This window comes from Zingiber officinale, chromosome 4A, assembly GCF_018446385.1.
Source record: "Zingiber officinale cultivar Zhangliang chromosome 4A, Zo_v1.1, whole genome shotgun sequence".
NCBI lineage: Eukaryota > Viridiplantae > Streptophyta > Magnoliopsida > Zingiberales > Zingiberaceae > Zingiber > Zingiber officinale.
The window spans coordinates 150,553,041-150,572,466 of NC_055992.1; the positions used below are offsets into that span (position 1 = coordinate 150,553,041).

The 19,426-nt window shown below is 33.8% G+C and overlaps 2 protein-coding genes across 3 annotated transcripts; one reads left to right on the top strand and one right to left on the bottom strand.

Annotated features, from left to right (window-relative positions):
- The first annotated feature begins 3,871 nt into the window (after positions 1–3,871).
- On the top strand, positions 3,872–7,475 carry LOC121971672 (nascent polypeptide-associated complex subunit beta-like). 2 transcript variants are annotated; one of them, XM_042523052.1, is made up of 6 exons: positions 3,872–3,975; positions 5,016–5,083; positions 5,271–5,419; positions 5,502–5,558; positions 5,699–5,737; positions 7,126–7,475. In XM_042523052.1, the coding sequence occupies exons 2-6, from the start codon at positions 5,016–5,018 to the stop codon at positions 7,281–7,283; spliced, it is 471 nt and encodes a 156-aa protein (XP_042378986.1). In that variant the 5' UTR covers positions 3,872–3,975; the 3' UTR covers positions 7,284–7,475. The 2 variants fall into 2 exon arrangements, with proteins under 2 accessions (XP_042378986.1, XP_042378987.1); XM_042523053.1 differs by having other exon boundaries at positions 3,912–3,975; positions 4,950–5,083.
- Positions 7,476–8,158: 683 nt separating this feature from the next.
- On the bottom strand, positions 8,159–14,939 carry LOC121971673 (RNA-binding protein Y14A-like). Its single transcript, XM_042523054.1, has 4 exons — positions 14,550–14,939; positions 13,114–13,250; positions 8,760–8,905; positions 8,159–8,557 (listed from the first exon to the last, which is right to left on the bottom strand). The coding sequence occupies exons 1-4, from the start codon at positions 14,824–14,826 to the stop codon at positions 8,509–8,511; spliced, it is 609 nt and encodes a 202-aa protein (XP_042378988.1). The 5' UTR covers positions 14,827–14,939; the 3' UTR covers positions 8,159–8,508.
- Positions 14,940–19,426: the final 4,487 nt, after the last annotated feature.

Sequence of the window (19,426 nt, forward strand, 5' to 3'; positions counted from 1 at the left end):
TACACATTATCTTAAATTGATCAGACAAATATTCACCCCCATGGTCAGTGTGTAAGGTTTTAACCTTACGATCCAATTGATTCTCAACTTCATTTATATAACGTTTGAAACAATCTAATGCTTCAGATTTATAAGAAATCAAATATACATTACTGAAACGTGTGAAGTCATTAATAAATATAATAAAATAGAAACCTCCATGTCAAGCTTTCACATTCATCGGACCATAAATATCCGAATGACTTAATTACAATGGAGATTAAGCTCTAATAGGTTTACCAAATGTTTTTCTAGTTATTTTTCGAGTAAGATAATACTCATATGCAACACGATAATCTTAGTATGAGCATATAGTAGACCCTATTTAGCTAATCAATTCATTCGTTCTTGTCTAATATTTTCTAATCTAGCATACCAAACTTGAACATCAATATCAGCATCATTAATAAGAGCAATATTTGAAAAATAACTATTAATATCATAATTAATATCAGGTTTTATATCAAGAACTAAGAAACCATTCATTACATAATCATACCCTATTAACACAGAATTAATATAAAATTCAACGTATCAACTATAAAAGTTTATACAATAACCTAAATTAAGAAGACTTGTAACAAAAATCAAATTCCGTCAAATCTTAGGAGCATAAATGACATTATATAGAAACAAGGTATGCTCACCATGTAGGTTGAGTTTGAATGTACCAACTCTTTTGACTTCAATCCTTATATTGTTTCCCATATATATATATATATATATATATCCACTTGCTGTCAATTGGTACTCGATGGTAGTCCACGAATGTAACTTGATCACGAGCTACATGATTTGTTGCTCATGAATCTATAATCTACAAAGGATAAAATTAACTAACAATACTGTACTAACAACATAATGCTCATGAATAGAAGATAAATATGGATTTACTTTTTTCAGCTCAGTACATTCTCAAGCAAAGTAGCTCTTCTTGCCACAGTTATAGCAAGTTAATTTGCTTTTAGGCTTTTGTCGATGTTTCTTCCCCATGGACTTCTTTTTATTTGGGCCCAACATCAATAGTTTTGATAATTTCTTTTTTTCCTTTCCCTTTTTCTTTTGGAACCATTTCCTCTTATTCTTGAATTCGGATGCATTAACAGAACCATTAGCTATAAAAGTTTATCCAGAAATCTTTACGGATTCTACTCTCCTCTTCTAGTTCAACATGACGAAAGATATCAGTGAAAATCTTGATACTTTAATTGTGAGTTAAATTCTGTTTTATCGTCTCCAAGAATCAGGAAGGGAATAGATAACTGCCTGAACTTATTGTTCATAACTTGCTAATGACCAACAACCTTTAGCTCCAGAATCATATTAATCATTTGCTTCAAATGTTAGGCCATGAATGCATGCAAACATTTTTTTTTTTAGCCGTTAAACTTAATTGTCAACTGACAAAGCTTACTCAAGTTTACTCCACTGTAATTTTCTTTCAAGGCAACCCAAACATCATAAGCCGATGGATATGACTCATACTCATAGACTAGGTTATCTACTGTTGAACTAATCAATAATATATCCTTAGCATTATAAAGTCATTTTTCTTCCATGCCTTATAAGCATTAAGATCACGTTTATGCTATGTTGTTGAACCATCAGTAAGTTATTCCATAAACTGATTTATAACTTCTAAAATTTCTTGGTTCTCAAGAACATATTATATTTTGAGATGTCATATTTTATAATTATCCCCATATAATTTCTCTCTCACATTAAGTTTAACTATAATATTCTTTGTAACCATAATCTATCATAAATAAATACATTATTTAGCTATTTAATATAATTCACATGTATATAATTAATAAAATTAATGCTACTCTTGTTAACTCATGCATGGACCTAATATAGGTTGCCCTAATATTAGGTATGGTATACCTTTGTTATAAATTTCTACATCATTAAATGAACCATTTTAGGTTCATGCATATCTTGTGCCTTAATATTTTTACTCCTGCCAACTCATTCTACCTGTAATGGATACAACAATCCATCGATTTAGACAAATTCATACCTACATGAAGTGACAAATTCATATTCATGACTTAGGTTCAAAGTGGATAATATCATACCATTGTACAGATCCATGTGATATCGTAGCATGCGATACTAGACAAGCTTTGTATCGATATGTGGAGTTCCTTTTGCAATTTGGCTTTAATACTAATGGTTAGGACCAAAAGAATTCACATATCTCTATAATGATATAATATTGTTCACTTTGGATCTAAGTCCTCGTGGATTTATTTTTGAGCTCTACTCAAAATACCTCATATCAATGGAGATGTCTTTCATCTTTTAAACTCATAATATTTTCTATGTATTTTTAATATGGGAATTTAATTATATTTCCAATAATCATCCTCTTAAATGAAGAACCATCATTATTTTCATAGTATGGATATCTCTAAAAGTATTTGATCACTCTTGACCTGCTACGGGTCTCATTGTAAACATCTAGACATTGTTGACTTGTTCTAGATCTCTCCGTAAATATTTGATCACTTTTGACCTGCTCTAGACTTCCCTTCAAGTATTCGATCACTCTTGATCTATTTTAGACCTCATTGTAAACATCCGGTCACTCTTGACCTATTTTGAATTTCTGTTCATTTATTTAGTCACTCTTGATTTATTTCGGATCTCCGTTTCCTTTGTTTAAAAGTACTATTCTACCCATAAGACATCTTATTTGGATCATCATTCTAATACCAAATTTACCAGATGTTTCAAACACAAAAGATTTTAGAGTTTTATATGCGATAGTTTTTGTAAAATGATAATCATGTTGTTCATGTTCTAACATTGAGGATCATTTTGTATTTGAAAGTGACAACCCAAAAATTTAATAAGGCGGGGAAAACAATTTGATAGGAACTAAAATTTAATTAAATTTAAATGCGTATCTTCTATGCAAGGTCGATCTTAGACATTAAAGGATCCGGTGTAAAAAAAATAAGTCTTTGAAATTTAGATAAAATAAAATAAAACTAATACTATATAAATAATTCATTAACGAAACATATAAATTAAAATTCATAATAATAAAAATATTATATTTCATCTTACTAATAATGAGTATGAGAAAAAAATAGGATCCACATGGAAATGGACCTGTACCGACCCCACCTTGGCCACTAGCGGCTAGCCAGGTTTCTATGTTTTACCTTGATAATACTTATAATATTTTATAATATCTTTAATATAATTTAATAACACCTTTAGATTATATACATAAAAAACATTTTAAAATGCAAATACAATACTAAGATTTATGCACAAAGAAATTATCAAGTTTCTGTCAATATGGATCTCAAAAAAAATCTAGTATATCATGCTTTATAAAAATGATTTTGAGACTCGAACCACTTCCAAATCCTATTCATTTTTTAATGATCACATGCAAAGTAAAATTTGGTTTTAGACATTTTATAAATAAAAATGTCTAAAGTCTAGATTCAAATTTTGGCAATGAGAAATAACGATTAGATGGAGCAATAGATAAAAGGTGCTATTAAAAGAGATCGATTGTCCTATAATCTCGATTTGCGACAAATTGATCTATAATTATTATATTAAATCTTAACTTCTGCCACACATATACAATAATCATTCGTGTTTTCTTTTTTATTTTTTTTAGGTAGTCATCAATAAATTAAATGATTTTTGCTCATTAATATTTTAATCCGGATTAACTCAATCTTTATGAACGCAGCAGACACGGATCGGTTTTTCCTATCGGGTTTCGGGTATATTTAAACCCGATAATTGCGTTGCCAATTTCGTCATTTCGACTTTCTCTCGTGGCTAATTTAGTAATTAGGGTGTTACGAGGCATTTATATGCGCTTCTCCGCCCTATCTCTTCTCTTCGATTCCAAGTTGCGGCGTCGGCGGCCTCCACTTCACTCAATCGCAGTCTAAATCGGTAAAGGCAACAATTCTTCATCTTTCCATTGTTAGGGCCACTGATTTTTTTTTATACCTGTCTACACTCGTTTAAGATTTTCTGACTTATTGAGGTTTCTGGTTTTGATCGACTCTCTCAAAGTTGTAGAGAAAACTAACTTTCTGGGGAATGGGGATTTGGATTCCTTCTTATGTGGTTCTTGCCTAAAAAATTTGTTTTTTGGGGAGATCTATGCTCATTTTTGTCTTCGTATGTTATCCGTCACGCCACGTCTTTGGTCATAGGCTCTACATTTGTATAATTTTAATATTGGGCTTTGTTGATGACCATTTCATGGATTTGAAGTGTTCTTATTCCAAACTATTTGCTTTCCTTTTTCTGTGGTTTCCATGCAAACAAGTGTCACCTGTGATTAACTCGCTCACGTGCTCAACCCATGCACAATAGAGAGTTATTTTATCATCTTCCACTGCTTGTTTTTAACTAATGGTCTTAGGCAGTAATTGTTTTTGAGAGGATTATTAATCTACGTAGGGATAATGATTAAATATTGTGCCTTTCTAATTCGGTAATCGGGGGATTTGTTGAGCTAACAAAGCTTATTGCTCTGGTTATGGATAGTTCGTCTTTTGATCATCTGTGGCATTGTAAATGGCTTTACTTGTTTGTGGCCAAAATATCGGTTGCTAAGGTTTGTAAAACATAATCTTCATTCTGAGAGGTCCCAGTCTTCTCTATTTCCCTGATGCTATTGTTTTCTTACCTAAGACCTTTAATATTTGCAGTGAAGAGTTTAATATACTCGTCGATGTTAAGATGCTCAATAGGAATGATTGTTTTTCTATGTTTTTTTTTGAAATTTGATCAAACAGGAGTATGTGGTCGGGATTTGTTTCACCGTTCTTGCCACTAAGCTTTTGTTCTGAAAATTTTAGTTTTTTTACCAATAAGCGTATCAACCAGATGTAACAATTTAAAGCTTTTGCTCACAGAGAATATGCATACTTGACAAAGCACTACGTAAATATGAAGTAAGAAGATGTTTCCTTTCTGTGCAGATGGATGTAGAGAAGCTTAGGAGGATGGCCGGTGCCGTCCGCACCGGTGGAAAAGGAAGTGTACGGAGGTAAATACTTATTTTATTGCCTATTGGGAACAAATGTTCACTGTCTATTTGCCTATCATTGGTGTATATGATCATAATCTAATACTAGGGTTTTGCCTATCAGCAGTTTGTGTTAAGTGTTAACAGCTTATGGAGGCTGTTTGACCACATTTTTTTTATCCTTATTACTCCTTACATCTTTTATCAGAAAGAAGAAGGCAGTTCACAAGGCGACAACAACAGATGATAAGAGGCTTCAAAGCACTTTGAAAAGAATAGGCGTAAATTCTATCCCTGCTATAGAAGAAGTCAACATTTTTAAGGATGATCATGTTATTCAATTTATTAATCCTAAAGGTAATTACATCACAAGAATAAAAAAGAAAAGCAACAGTAATCAGTTACTGATTTACATGCTGATTTCCCTTCTTCTACTCAGTACAAGCTTCAATTGCTGCAAATACATGGGTTGTCAGTGGATCTCCTCAGTCAAAGAGTAAGTGATCTGATTAATATCAAACATAGGAGCGATGAATGTCAATAGAAAGCCTGATTTATATTTATTATAGTTTGTGTGTTTTCTCTCAAATTTATCATTCTTAAGTAGACCACTCATTCAAAGTTTTCTTTGAACAGAACTTCAAGATCTGCTACCTGGAATCATTAACCAGCTTGGTACTTTTATCTCTACTCTCTGTACTCCTTTTTGGTTGTTCAACATGTTCTAATTTCGCAATTGTTTGCTACCGCCATTTTTCTAGTCTGCAAAATTTGTTTAACTGATTTGTAGTGGTGTGTATCCCATGACTTTTTTGAATTGGTTTGGAACTGGTTGTGGTTTTATTCTATACTCCTAGCTTCAGGTTGTCTATGTTCCCTCTTTTGTTGTGAATTGTTAAATGTTTATGATATCATATTTTGCTTCTCTATTTACTGATAAATTCTTTGTTTGCTTTTGCTTATATGGGAATGGTGACAGTTACTGTAAATGATGCACCTTGTTTACATGGGAGTGGTGAAAAAAGTTATGAGGATTACTAAGTTGTTACTTTGAGTCCTCCTAGGTATAGTCATTACAAACTAACCGGAGTGGCATGTACAACCAAAAAAGGGCCTAGTTTCCTCACCGATTCAGTTGTTTTATTGGATCAGAAGTGTTTAAAAATCATGAAAACCCAATCTACTCGATTGACTGATTCAATAAAAAAGGAAATGGGTTTGTCAGGGATTTCAACTTGTCAAAAATACCATTCTAAATAATGAAACTTGGGATGGATAAATGGGCTTTTTGCGTTTTAACCTAATCTACCAATTATTATGCAAAAGGCCTAGATTTCCCTCAAACCCTAGCTGACAACTAAAATGACACCATACAGCCATACACACTTCCATGCTTGACCTCGTCTGCATGTCTCAGCAGTCGACAGCCTTGTACCAGCGATAAAATGTTGGCCGGACACCAATGATAATGTTGGCTGGACGCCAATGATAATGTTGGCCAGCCCCTCCTATGTGCTCAATCACCAATTCTTGATTCCAGCCTACCTAAGCTAGCTCCCTAACTGACAATGCTCGATGGAGACGCACCAAGCGTTTCACACCTACACTCTTTTGGTTGTTTCATCTGCTTGACTTCCAGTGTTCCATTCCTACATCAGCAAGTCTAGCCATTCAACATGCTAACGCAAGTTATTGACCAACAATTAAGCAATGACCTTCTTAGTGTCCTTTAAAATTTATACTAGGTCAGGTGTTAGATTAAATTTTTATCATAATTATTTCTTTGGCCCTGGTAAATACTTTTTTTAAATATTGGTTTCTGTATAATTATGTGTTTTCATAACTAAAAATTTTAGGATAGTAGGAAGAAATATGGACCTGAACTAGCTAATGTAGGTTGGTTTGACCAAATAGTCTGTCCAGGTTGGTTCCTTCTGGATTTGCAATTCCGCCAATTGATCTATCGGTTCAATTCCATTTTTAGTTTGGTTTTTTAACGATGCTCCTAGGGGTTGTATCTTGTCCTTTGAAGTGTGCACTAATATTTTGTTTCTGATATCCAGGCCCTGACAACCTAGAACACCTGAAGAGGCTTGCAGAACACTTGCAAAAGCAGGCACCTGCTGCCAATCGAAAGCAGGATGAAAACGACGATGACGTCCCTGAGCTAGTGCCTGGGGAGACATTCGAAGCTGCTGCAACCGAAAATCAAGCTAAGTAGAGAAGTGATATTTTGAGATACTATTTCAGACATTTCATGCTCTTGTATCCCCATCCTGGATGATTCCAAATGGGAACCGAACGTTACCACTATGTTAAATCGACCACTGAAAGGCAAATGTTTTTATTCTTTCCTTTAATCAGAATGTTTTGAAGTAACGACTAGTAGTATATTTTGTGTTTTGAGTCTCAACTATATCTGAAATTGATGAATTGCCCGAGTGGCATTGTACCTTCTTTTTTAATCGTTTTCTTAATCTTTTTTCATCGTTTTCTTAAAAAAATCATTTTCTCAATGGTTAAACTCAAGGTCATTTTCTTATTAGTTACGATATTTTCTTTGTATATCAATGGAAGCTTTTAGTGCAATGGTAAAATTGTTTTGTGATTTTTAGTTTTGAATTGCAAAAATACTCTTTTATTCTCAAGATCTACTGGAGCTGTCCTTTATGTTTTGGTAAACAAATTTAAATCCTTGTGCATCTGGTTCCTTTACAAAGAAAGTTTTCATGAACGGTTTATAAATAAATATTTATTTATTAAATTATATAAAATTTTAATTATAAATTTAATTATTATTTAAATGCATACAAGTATAATAATTTGTAATTTTTTTTACAGTTTAAATTCTTTATATACGTTGAAAATTTTGAAAATAAATGGATTCAATATATTAGATAAGTATTTAATCTAATTAGTTGGAGCTTCATAACAAACTCATTACTTTCATTGATCTGACAGCAGATCTAAAGTCCATTATAATCTCGTTAAATCTGATGACAATTGTATAAATATTCACAAAGATAAACTGATTCGATGAGCCAACACTTTGTATTTCATGTTCAACAACAGCAAATCACAGTTGAAGATATTTTATTTCGAATTGGAATGCGATAAGATATAGGCCAATCGACTGAAACTAACCTGAAAAATAAGTCGAAACAAAAAATTCTCCAAAAGCCAATGCCATTGGGTAATACAACGGGGATCAAAATAAAACAGTTCAAATTTAGCCAAGCAACCACCAAGTAGATCAACCGAGGTGCCATTAGCATCACTCTCAGTAAAGCAGGCAAGGTGAGCATTAAATATGAAGAAGAAAAACAACTCTTCAGGCTTCTCTTAGTTCCTCTACAGTCATGTGCTTTCCCATTGAGTTTTAATGGAATGGAGATACAATGGGAAGAAGATTGAATCCAAAATCACACAAGTCGAGCAACGCAGCTTTAGTATCTACGCCTAGGGGGACTCCTAGAACGGTGAGCTCCAGGCGATCTGTAGTGAGTAGCACAATAAAATAGATGAAAAGGCAAGATCAAGTTTCAAAGAGATCAGTTGCACGATAGATGGAACCAGTAAACCACATTACAGAAATGAACATTTTTCAAGTTTTGGAAGATCAATAAAAGTTAGATGCCTGAAAATGAGGTAGCAAAAACAAAAAATAAAAATAAAATCATATCTTCTTAGGAAATACCTTCTCCTCGCGTTTCTACGCTTGACTGGACCTTTGCTGAAGGCCCAATCAACAAAAATTCTTTGAGTAAGGAGCTCAGTTCCATTAAGTGTTGCAATTGCAGTTTGTGCTTCCTCAAAGTTCTCGTATTCAATTAGAGCGTAACCCTAAACAAGCAAGAAGTACACAAATTGTAATGCAAAAGGAGAAAAAAAAGACAGAATAAATAAGATAGTAACTTAGTCTAACCATGTTGGAGTGTTGTTGGGTGTTGCCACAAAAGTTTTAATAAATCTAATATCAAGAAGCCAATTAATTTTGTATGCTTACCTACAGAGTCATTCTCAAGAAGTATATAAAACAGCTACTTTGTACGATAAATATATTTCTAGCAAATAATAGGGCTCTCCATTATTTGGTTCAGCTTGAAAAACCAAAACCAACCAAATTTAATTTTTGTTCCAGTTATGTTTTTTATTAATTCCATTTGGTTTGATTTAGAGTGGTGAATTTGATTCAGTTTCTTGCCCATTTTAAACACAAAAAGAAAATATTATTGGGAAGTTTTTCGTATTTAAATTTGTGAAAGAAAAATATATAGCATATTTTAAAAATTCAAACTATAAAGTAAATGATAATTTTTACTCAATTGATTTCTTCATTTCCATATGTGATGAATAACTTCAACTATATATCAATTGGTCTTCATTACCAATGTTTTTAATAATAATATATTCAAAGATTTAATTGCAAACATGATTTCACTATCCATTCCCATTTCCCATCACCTAACGGCATCCATACTGTCACATCCTCGAGTATTGTTTGCAAGTATTCCTCAGCCGCCCACAAGAGCTTCTCTTGAGCCATCCCCAATAGCTTTATATCAAAGAGCCACTGCGAACCCAGGTACAGATGCTTGCCACGAGAGCGCTGCCCAGAATCTCATCCCCAGCGTCTTCTTACTAGAGCCTCTATGTTCACTTTCTCCTATGGACAACAATCCCATTTGCTTCAGATGAAAGAAGCAATCTCTCGGCTCTTCTTCCCAAAACAAGAACAAGAACGACAATTCCACTAGGTGGGATAGGCTACCTGGATCATTCTACGCCATTGAACTTTACTATATCATCATCATCCATACTTAAATAAATTTTATTTTATTGTTGCTAATTAAGTCTCTTTTTTTTTTTGTCTTTCTTTTCCTCGTTTGATATGTGTATTTGTCATAATTTCATATCGCCTAACCGGAATATTTACTGACAGTAAATACATGTCCGTATCATCTTAAACGTGTCTCTCGGAGTTTCTCTCAATAGATGCAATACCGGCTTTATCACTAATGCTCTCATTTTTTATTTTGTTCATCCTTGTATGTCCATACATCCACTTACATCCTCATCTCTGCAACTCTCATCTTACGCTCATGTGCTCGAGTCATAACTCAATATTCAGTGACATATAACATAGCAAATCTAACCGTCTTTTTGTAGAACTTCCCTTTAAGTTTTAGAGGTATTTTACGATCACATAAAACACCCGATGCTCTCCTCCATTTCAATCATCCTATTTGTATTCTATGTAAGACATCTCTCTTAATTTCTCCATGTTTTGTAAAAATGATCCTAAATACTTAAAGCTTTCAGCTCCAAACAACTCGTCATCTTCTATCTTAACAATTGTCTCATTACGTCTAATATTGTTAAACTTAAATTCCATATATTCTATCTTTACTCTACTAAGCCTAAAACCTTTTACTGTGTTTTCTGCCAAAATTCTAGTTTAGCATTTACTCTTTCACATGTCTCATCTACCAAAACAATATCATCTGCACACAACATGCACCACGGTACTGTATTTTGAATGTGTCCAATGAGTTCGTCCATGATTAGTGTAAAAAGATAAGGACTTAAAGTCGATCCTTAATGTAATTATATCTTTATTGAAAATGCTTTAGTTAATCCATCTGAAGTCTTTACTCTAATCTTACATCCTCATGCATACTTAATTAGCTCAATATATGTTACATTAACACCTCTCACTTCTAAAATTCTCCATATAATTTTTCTTAGTACTCTATCATAAAATTTTTCTAAGTCAATGAATTAGATTTTGCTTTTGCTCCAATACTTTTCAATTAGTTGCCTGAGAAGATGTATAACCTCTATTATCGACCTTCTGGTCATGAACCCAAATTGATTTTCGGTTACCGTGGTCTCCTTCCTTAATCTTTTTTCTAATATTACTCTTTCCCAAAGTTTTATGGTATGACTCATTAGTTCAATACCCCTATGGTTTACACAATTTTATACATATCCCTTGTTCTTATATAACGAAACTTTTTCCATTTTTAATATTATGTTAAATAATTTTATAAGTCATTCAATACCTTGTTTCCTAGGCATTTCTATACCTCTATCAGAATATCATTTGGTATGACTTTTCCATTTTGCATCTCATTTAAAGTTTGTTCTACTTTTGAAGTGTAAACTCTATAATAAAAATTTAAATTTCTATACTCATTTGTGCTTTTTTATTTCTCCATCATTTACTAGTATCTTATTGCATTCATCTTTAATTCATCTTGCTTGGATAAGATTTTTTATTTTTTTCTCTCACTTTAGCAATTCTATGAATGTCTCTTTCCCCTTCTTTTGTATCTAATTTTCGATATAACCGTTCAAAAGTTTCATTCTATGCTTCATTTATTGCTTTCTTAGCCTCTTTTTTTTTTGCTATTGTATATTTTTTAAGTTTTCCTAAGTCTTACAAATATATAATTACTTATAGGTTGTTTGTTTCTTCTTCACTTTCTCCTGTACTTTCTTATTCCACCACCAAGATTCCTTGATGGCGCATGCCCCTTTGACTCACTGAGTACACTCTTGGCTACGATTTTCAACTTTGATACTATCTTATCCCATGTCTCCCAAAACTTCCTACTAAACCAAAATTTCCTGTTGTCTATACCTGAGATCTGCTTTTGCAGGAAGAAAGACTTCTTCTCTTAGACAACTTCCCCTTCCAGTGGTAATTATCAAGTATAACTAACCAAAAATCAATGATTAACATTTTTTTGGTTCAATTTCTCTATTTACTCTTATCTATACACATCTAACTTTGTTGATTTGATTATTTTTAGATGTAACTTGCCCATTTATTGAGATGTATTTCCATAGTTAACTATATTGACATTCCAATTTCCTAGTCACCCATGATTATGCTTGTTGTTATGGACTAACTTCTATTGTTGTTTGTTTAGTGTATTCATTCAAATATTTTTCTTGCGCAATCAACAAAAAAATTCATTGTGATAGATAGAGATGGCCAAAGGAATGTGAAATCGACTTAACCGTAACAAGAATGTGCAGGAGATATCCATGATAATAGTTCTTTAACAATGAATTGCTCTTATGATGATGAAAACTTAGATTTACAGGAAGAACATAGAGAGAATAGATAATGGATGATTGCATCAATGGTATGTGATTACATCAAAGAATTTAAAAGGTACTCATCCTCTTGTCAGCTGTAATTTTTTTTATTATTTATCTATGGAAATCACACATTCTATTTGAGAATGAAACTAACACAAGGGAACCTTATTAAACTAGAAAGGTTTCAAAAAATATATTTGAATATAAAAAAATAGAAGTATAATCAGTAAATGCAACATAAGCTATGTCATTCAGGTTTCACTCCAGACTAATCATCATAGAGATGTCAGAGAATTCTCTGACAAGGTACCAGCTAATAGAGAATTCATCTCTTAGACTAATCATCATAGAGATGTCAGAGAATTCTCTGACAAGGTACCAGCTAATAGAACTGATTGGTTTGAATGCCTTCATCTGTTAGCCTTTCAAATTGTTCTCTAAAATATCTATAACAAGGTAGAATGAGACTACTAAGCAATCCTAATCAAGACATATATTGCCTATCCCTTCAGCCCAAATACATCTTAATAAATTAACAGATTTAAGATGAATATTATAATATAACAACAACAACTAAGCCAATATCCCACTAAGCCAGGTCAACTATATGGTCATCCTCTTACGCCATTAGATTCGATACCCTATTATATCCTCATCTATATAGAAATAAATTGTCCTTTGCTAACCAAGTCTTCTTTAAGATGAATATGATAATATCAAGAAAATTCCCCCAATTAGTAAAATATTATGTCTGCATGAATACTATAATTCACAATAATTTGTGCAACAAGATGGACAATCATTCAGCAATATATTCTTTCTAGTGCTCTGAAAGCATAGACATCTTTGCAAAACAACAACCTAAAAACTTTTCTGGGGACAAAAGGAATGCTTAAAGATGATGATTTTACCAAGTTTATAGATATGATTGTATTTACCTTCACGAAACCAGTGCGGCGGTCAAGATTTAAATGCAAATTTTTAACTTGGCCAAATTCACGAAAGGCATTATGAAGATCATCTTCCTGTGCTTCTTCATGAACTCCAGATACTAACAACATCCATCCCTCAATAGCTGTAACAGAAAATTTGCACTCTTCTTAAGCAGATGCAGATGGCATGATCGAGCAAGATTTCTTCATCACAAAAAATGCAAAGAAAGAAAGAAAAAACAGACAGGAAAATAACCTTCTAGAACTTGCAAAATGTACAAGAATAGAAACCTAAACACGATGAAAGAAAAAAATATCCTACAATGAAGATTTGTTTCATACTGCAATAATAGAGTTCTAAACACAGTGAAGGTTTGTTTCGTAGTTCATGCTCCAGAAGCAACTTACACCATATGTACCTCCACTATGTTACCTATTGTTAATAAGTCACCAGCACAGATTTGAAATCAGTGTTGCCAAACATTAAATTCCCCAACATTAAAAAGAAAAAGAAAGCCTGTAGAATATGCTACACAGAAAACCAGCATTGAGTGTTTAACTTGATTTGAAGTTTTACACTTAAAACAGGTCAGGGAAATACAAATACAAATACAAATCTACAAAAGATAGATGAATAACTTATTTAGTGCATTTTTTTAAAAAAAAATCATAGTTGTAAAGAAAGGAATTGTCATCGTTTTTCACAAATCATAAAGCCTTCACACGGCGATAAAGTTTGTCGCCCAGGTGAATATTCTTCCCACCTGCACCATAAATAAGAAGTCAAACATCCAAGTTGATATTTTGTGCATACAACGGACACCATAACTAATATATACACGTAGCATGATGAGAAAAATGTACCAAAAATTTTGGTTTATATCACCAAATGCAATAGAGTAAACAGGATAGGATTCACATGGATAGGTAGGACTGCCATTGTTGGAACAAGACTATACCAACTACAGGTATCCATGCTTTTGACTTATATTATGTTCTTAGGTTGACAGTCACAACAGCCCTAAATTCTGCTTGGAGAACTTGAATGAGGCATTGCAAAGCCACGACAACCAATTCAAATGATACAGTGTTCACATAAAAGTTTATATAGAAAATCAGATGCAGGACATCATATCAATAAGTAAAATCCCACTGATCGATAACTTGGAGATAAAAGGAACAGACTGAATCTCGTAGAGGATCATAAACAACAGCATCCTACATAGTTGCGCATTTTCCTGTTTATCTCGTTTCTCTAAAATTTGGTTTTTTCTTAAAGAGAATAAGAAACCCACGAACATTGTCAGGATATGATAACATAGATAACATAAGACGAATATGAAAATTGGAGTATCATCCTCACCAAGAACCCAACAAAATCGAAGACGCGATGATAAAAAAAAAGGAAGCATCGTGTTAGGAGTAGGGTTTCGCCGGCTTACATCGCTGAGGCCCGGGACCTCCATCCGAGTCGAGGGAATCGAACTCCCTGGCAGACAGGTGGCTGCCGCGACCAGGGCCTGCCTCCTCGCGGAAGCCCCGGCCTTTGGTCTTCCTGGGTACTAATCCAGAGGAGCCACCGCCCGCGATGGTGGATCGAAGCTTAGCCGCAGGAGCAGGAGAAGGGTCGGCGTCAGCGGCGCCAACCTCCTCGTCCATGAGATCGTCCTCATCGGGCTCGAAATCCACCACCTCAACGTCGCCTACGGCAGCCGCCATGGTCTTGACCTCTCTCGGCAGTCCTGTTAGCGTTGATCCACTAAATTATCCTCCTGCCGTTTCCATTACGAGTCACTTCTTATAGACGATCCAAATACAAATAGAGGAGAGAAAATCGACAAGAATTTCCAGTCTTTGTTTTTATATATAATTCAGATGTTTCGACTTCGCTTTTCTCTTAATTCCCTTGTAGAATAAAATAAAATTGATCCACTTATTTATTTTCCTAAATATTTTATTAAGATATTCGTGATTGAATTTAAATTTTAATTATCTTATTTATTCTCCTAAATTTTTTTATTAATTTAAATATCTAATTATTTGAATTAATTATTCTTAAAGATAAGAAGACATAATCCCACGTCCTCATTTTTATCATCTGCGTCCTGCTATTGATAATTTATGTATCTAACTTTTACAATCCGAATAATTCTGGAGATTATAAATTTAATGCTATAAAAAAAATTTTATCCATCATTAAAATAAATTAAAAAATCTAAATAAATTTGACATACAATCCACCATCATAAATAATTTAAAATCATCAAGTATAATGCATCGATGATTCAAGCTCTCCTTTCATTATCTAAGAAATCTGTTTCACCACTCACCACACATCATAGTTTTGGGGAAAAATGGTTTATTATATTTTAGTAATTTTTTATATGATACTAGTGTGATCGTGCACACGCGTTGCGTGTGTAATATAATAATATATAAATTATTCGGATCTTTGAAAATTCGAATTGTTTGGATTTTTTAGTGTCACCCTTATACACCACGAATTAATTATTTGAGTAAGATTCGTCAAACTCATATGAAAAAAATTATTTTAATTTAATATTATACTTGTCTTAGTAAAAAAAACTAAGAAAAATATATTTTTAACATCGTCGGCCTAAAATATTTATAGAAACATCATAATGTTGTCAATTGTAAAATATGGGACTAAAGAGAATTATATTTTTTTTATATAAAACAATCAGAGAAAATTAATGATGAAAAAAATTCATAATAATACGCTGTAGCTGAGTTTCGATCTAGATCATTTATTGTTTCACTTGTGGAATTACTAATAAATCTTGGAATTATTTTTAGTGTAAATAGAAAAAAGGACATTAACGTAAATGCATTTTAGGCTTCATGAAAATTAGTTAGTAAAGAAAGGAGATTTTTAATAAAATAGTAAAATTAGAACTTATAATTCAATTAATCCTAGATAAATGGTTTATTTTATATTTTTGGCCATCAAATAAATTTAGAAAGCACAGCTCCAATAGAAATTCAAAACTCCAACTAACTATTTTCATACCGTTGTAAAAAAACAAAAAAAAAACCATTGTTCAAGTCAAGATGTATATTTCTAATGAAAAGATGAAATTATTTTATATAAAAAATTAAAATATAAATATCATTAAATTAAAGACTTTCTCTATTTCAGCTATTATGCAGTATAGTTGTAATAGTGAATAAAAGTCCGGTTATATTAAATAAATTAATTAAATCCACTGTATTTAAAAAATTAATTCAATGTATTCAGTATTTTTTTAAAATTAATTAATTTGGTTCAGGCAGTTTTAAAATTTTTTATTCAATTAAATTGAGTACACTTAATTTTTTTAACCTAATTTTTATTAAGCCAAACTTTTTTTTTTTTTTGAAAAAATCGATTTGTTCAATGAGGTTTTATCAAACATTCGGTTGGGTTTATTAGATTTTATTGAAAATCAATTTAGTTCGATTTGTTCAAAAAAAAAAAAAAAAAATCAATTTGATTATAGTGTCACATTATAAGTAAACATTTTAGACTCCAAAATAAGAGAAGATCCTCTAATTCACAATTCTTAGTAGTTAGTTTTGTCCTAGTCTCTTCCACTATTTGTACGTCGGATCACGATCGGAATCCAGTTAAAATTAATTGTAATCTCCCCTAAGTTCATCTTCCCACCTAAATTATAGTTTGGGTTGAGTTAGAAGACCGGAGACCACCGGTGGTTAGGTGGATTAGAAGGCTCCGACAAGTAGGCAGCTCACCCAACTACCGATGATCTCTGACTACCTGAGTCAATCCAAACTATAACTTAGATGGGAAGGTGAACTCAGGGGAGATCATAATTAACTTTAGCCGGTTTCCGACTGTGATCTGACATGTAAATAGTGGACGGGAGCAAGAATTATATACCAAGATATCAACTCCCAGAACAATGGAGTGTTTTTTTTTTTTTTATTTTTCATGCATTTAAATCTTAGTGAATTAATGGATAATTTTTTTAAATAAATAATTGACTTAAGAATATTAGTTGATAGATTATTCGCTAACGATTTATCAGAGATCAGATCTTCTGGTCCACTTTTTGTAGACCAAGGATGATCCATAATATAATTATGGTCAGATCGTGAACGTTATTCGGTCATAATTGGTTGTGATCCTTCCCTCAATTCATCTTTCCATCCAGATTATAATTTGAATCCGGAGAAGCCGCCCCCCCCTCTTCAGATTTCTATGAATTTATAACCACACATAAAAGAGTAAAACTTAAAGAAAATGGATTTGATATCAAATCTTGATTCTGATTTTAGTAATTATTTTTTTTTAAAAAAAATCGGATGATATATGAGAGGAAAAAAAAAGAGAGATTTACTTTTCATAAGTGGAGAGAGGGGGAGATGTTAAGATTCGATGCATCTAAATCATATATTTTCTATATTTAATATTTTGAATATGACTGATCCTGTCCGAAAGCGGGAAGGTGGAAAGCTAGGGATGTGACGGCTTCGTTGATCGACTATAAACCTTGCTCCGCTCTGCAAAACAAGTAACGTCAGTGCCGAACCAGGGAAGGGGTCCTCGACGTTGATCCTCCGATGCTCAAGTCAGTCACCGGAATAATGGAAGAAAGTGAAGCAACAGTAACCCTACGCAAACTGTTGGTTCCGGTAAATTCCGGAGTATGCAAACTGATCGTCGAGGCTAGTGTTCGACACTATCTCCGTAAACGATATTGCTCCGCTACGGTGCTTAACGGATTGTTGCAATTCGTTCCCAAGATACAACGACGACAATCGTCTCGGAATCGTAGCACTCCGACTTCCGAGACCAGCGAACCTTCTCGTAGGCTTCTTGGACTCTTGAATGCACAAGATGAGTGAGTGAATACTTGAGGAAGAGAAGATTAAGTTGAGTCATTTGATTCCAATCTGGAGGGTTCTATTTATACAGAAGGAAGAGGCTTTAGGGAGGGGTGTGACCTTTGGGTGGATTAATCTGGGCCGTCCGGACTGAAGAGTTATAACCCTTCACATAGCCCCTTTAATCTCATCCATCAGATCTAAGAGTTGTGACCCTCAGATCTATCAGCCATCGGATCTGGATCCATTGATCCGATGCTTCAGATCATGTCTCATCTCAAGCCGTCAGATCGTGACTCATTGTGATCCAACGCTCTACATCACAAGCGATCCACCATACTTCTTTGATCAACGTTGATCAAGGCGCCATCCGTTCGCCCAACCAACTCTCCCTTTGCCCACGAGGATGCCACACCGCCATGAAGTGCGAAGTGCAAAGTCGCCTCTGGCGCCCAGCGCCCGCGCGCGCGTCGCCGCGTGGCGGTGGCGGGCTCACAGTCTGCACTGCCGCCCGGAGAGTACAGTACTTTTCGAGTTAACTCAATAACTCAACATCATTAATAAGTAAGGAATGCATATCGGAATTTCCGATGTGGGACTATTCTCCTTGCATTTCCTTAATGAATAACCAACGTTATTTTGGGCCGACTTTGAACATTAATTTCTCATTCACCCTTAATCGGTTTTGAGCAAATTAATAGTCTAAATCTATCTACGCGAAACGTAGATTTCAATTTTGAAGTCAATTACGACTTTCAACAATTGATGGCTTCCGATTTTTCCTCCTCAAAATCGTATTGGTCCATTTAGGCCCCAATATCCAACAATCCCCCACATGAATGGAAATTAATGTAATGCGTGTATGCATGCTGACACTTTACAAGAGTCCAATCGATAAGTCACTGCATCGGGAGAGGTAGCTTGTGGCTTTGAACCTTCCGTAGTGGAATGCTATCGAGTATACTAGGCTGCGCAGTGAATGTGATGTCTTGAACTGCTCAGCTGTTTGTGTATACTAAGACAATAACACCCACACAGAGACCTATCTCACCTACTTTAGGTTCTCATGGTTGGTTCCGTTTTGGCCATGGACACCATCTTGGATTCATGAGTGTTTCATTGAAGCGGCCTGTCTTCACACTCACATAGGTGACACTTCTATCAAGAGTATCCTACCATACTCCACCTTATAAGGTATAGAAGTCACTAAAAGCATAAACTTAACCTCACTACATGAGGTAGGACAGCACAAATTCATCCTAGGATTGGGATAGAGATAAACTATCTCCTGTGCTAAACCACAACTTCTGAAACTTTGTTGTCCCATTGAACCAAGATCTTGGGATCTCCAGTCAACAAGGTTGGGTTTTCCACTTCAGTCGTTTTCAGTTGTAGATTTTTTTAATCTCATTCCTCTTGATGAGCAGTATACTTGATCTCGACTCAACCCTTTCGTAAGAGGATCTGCCAA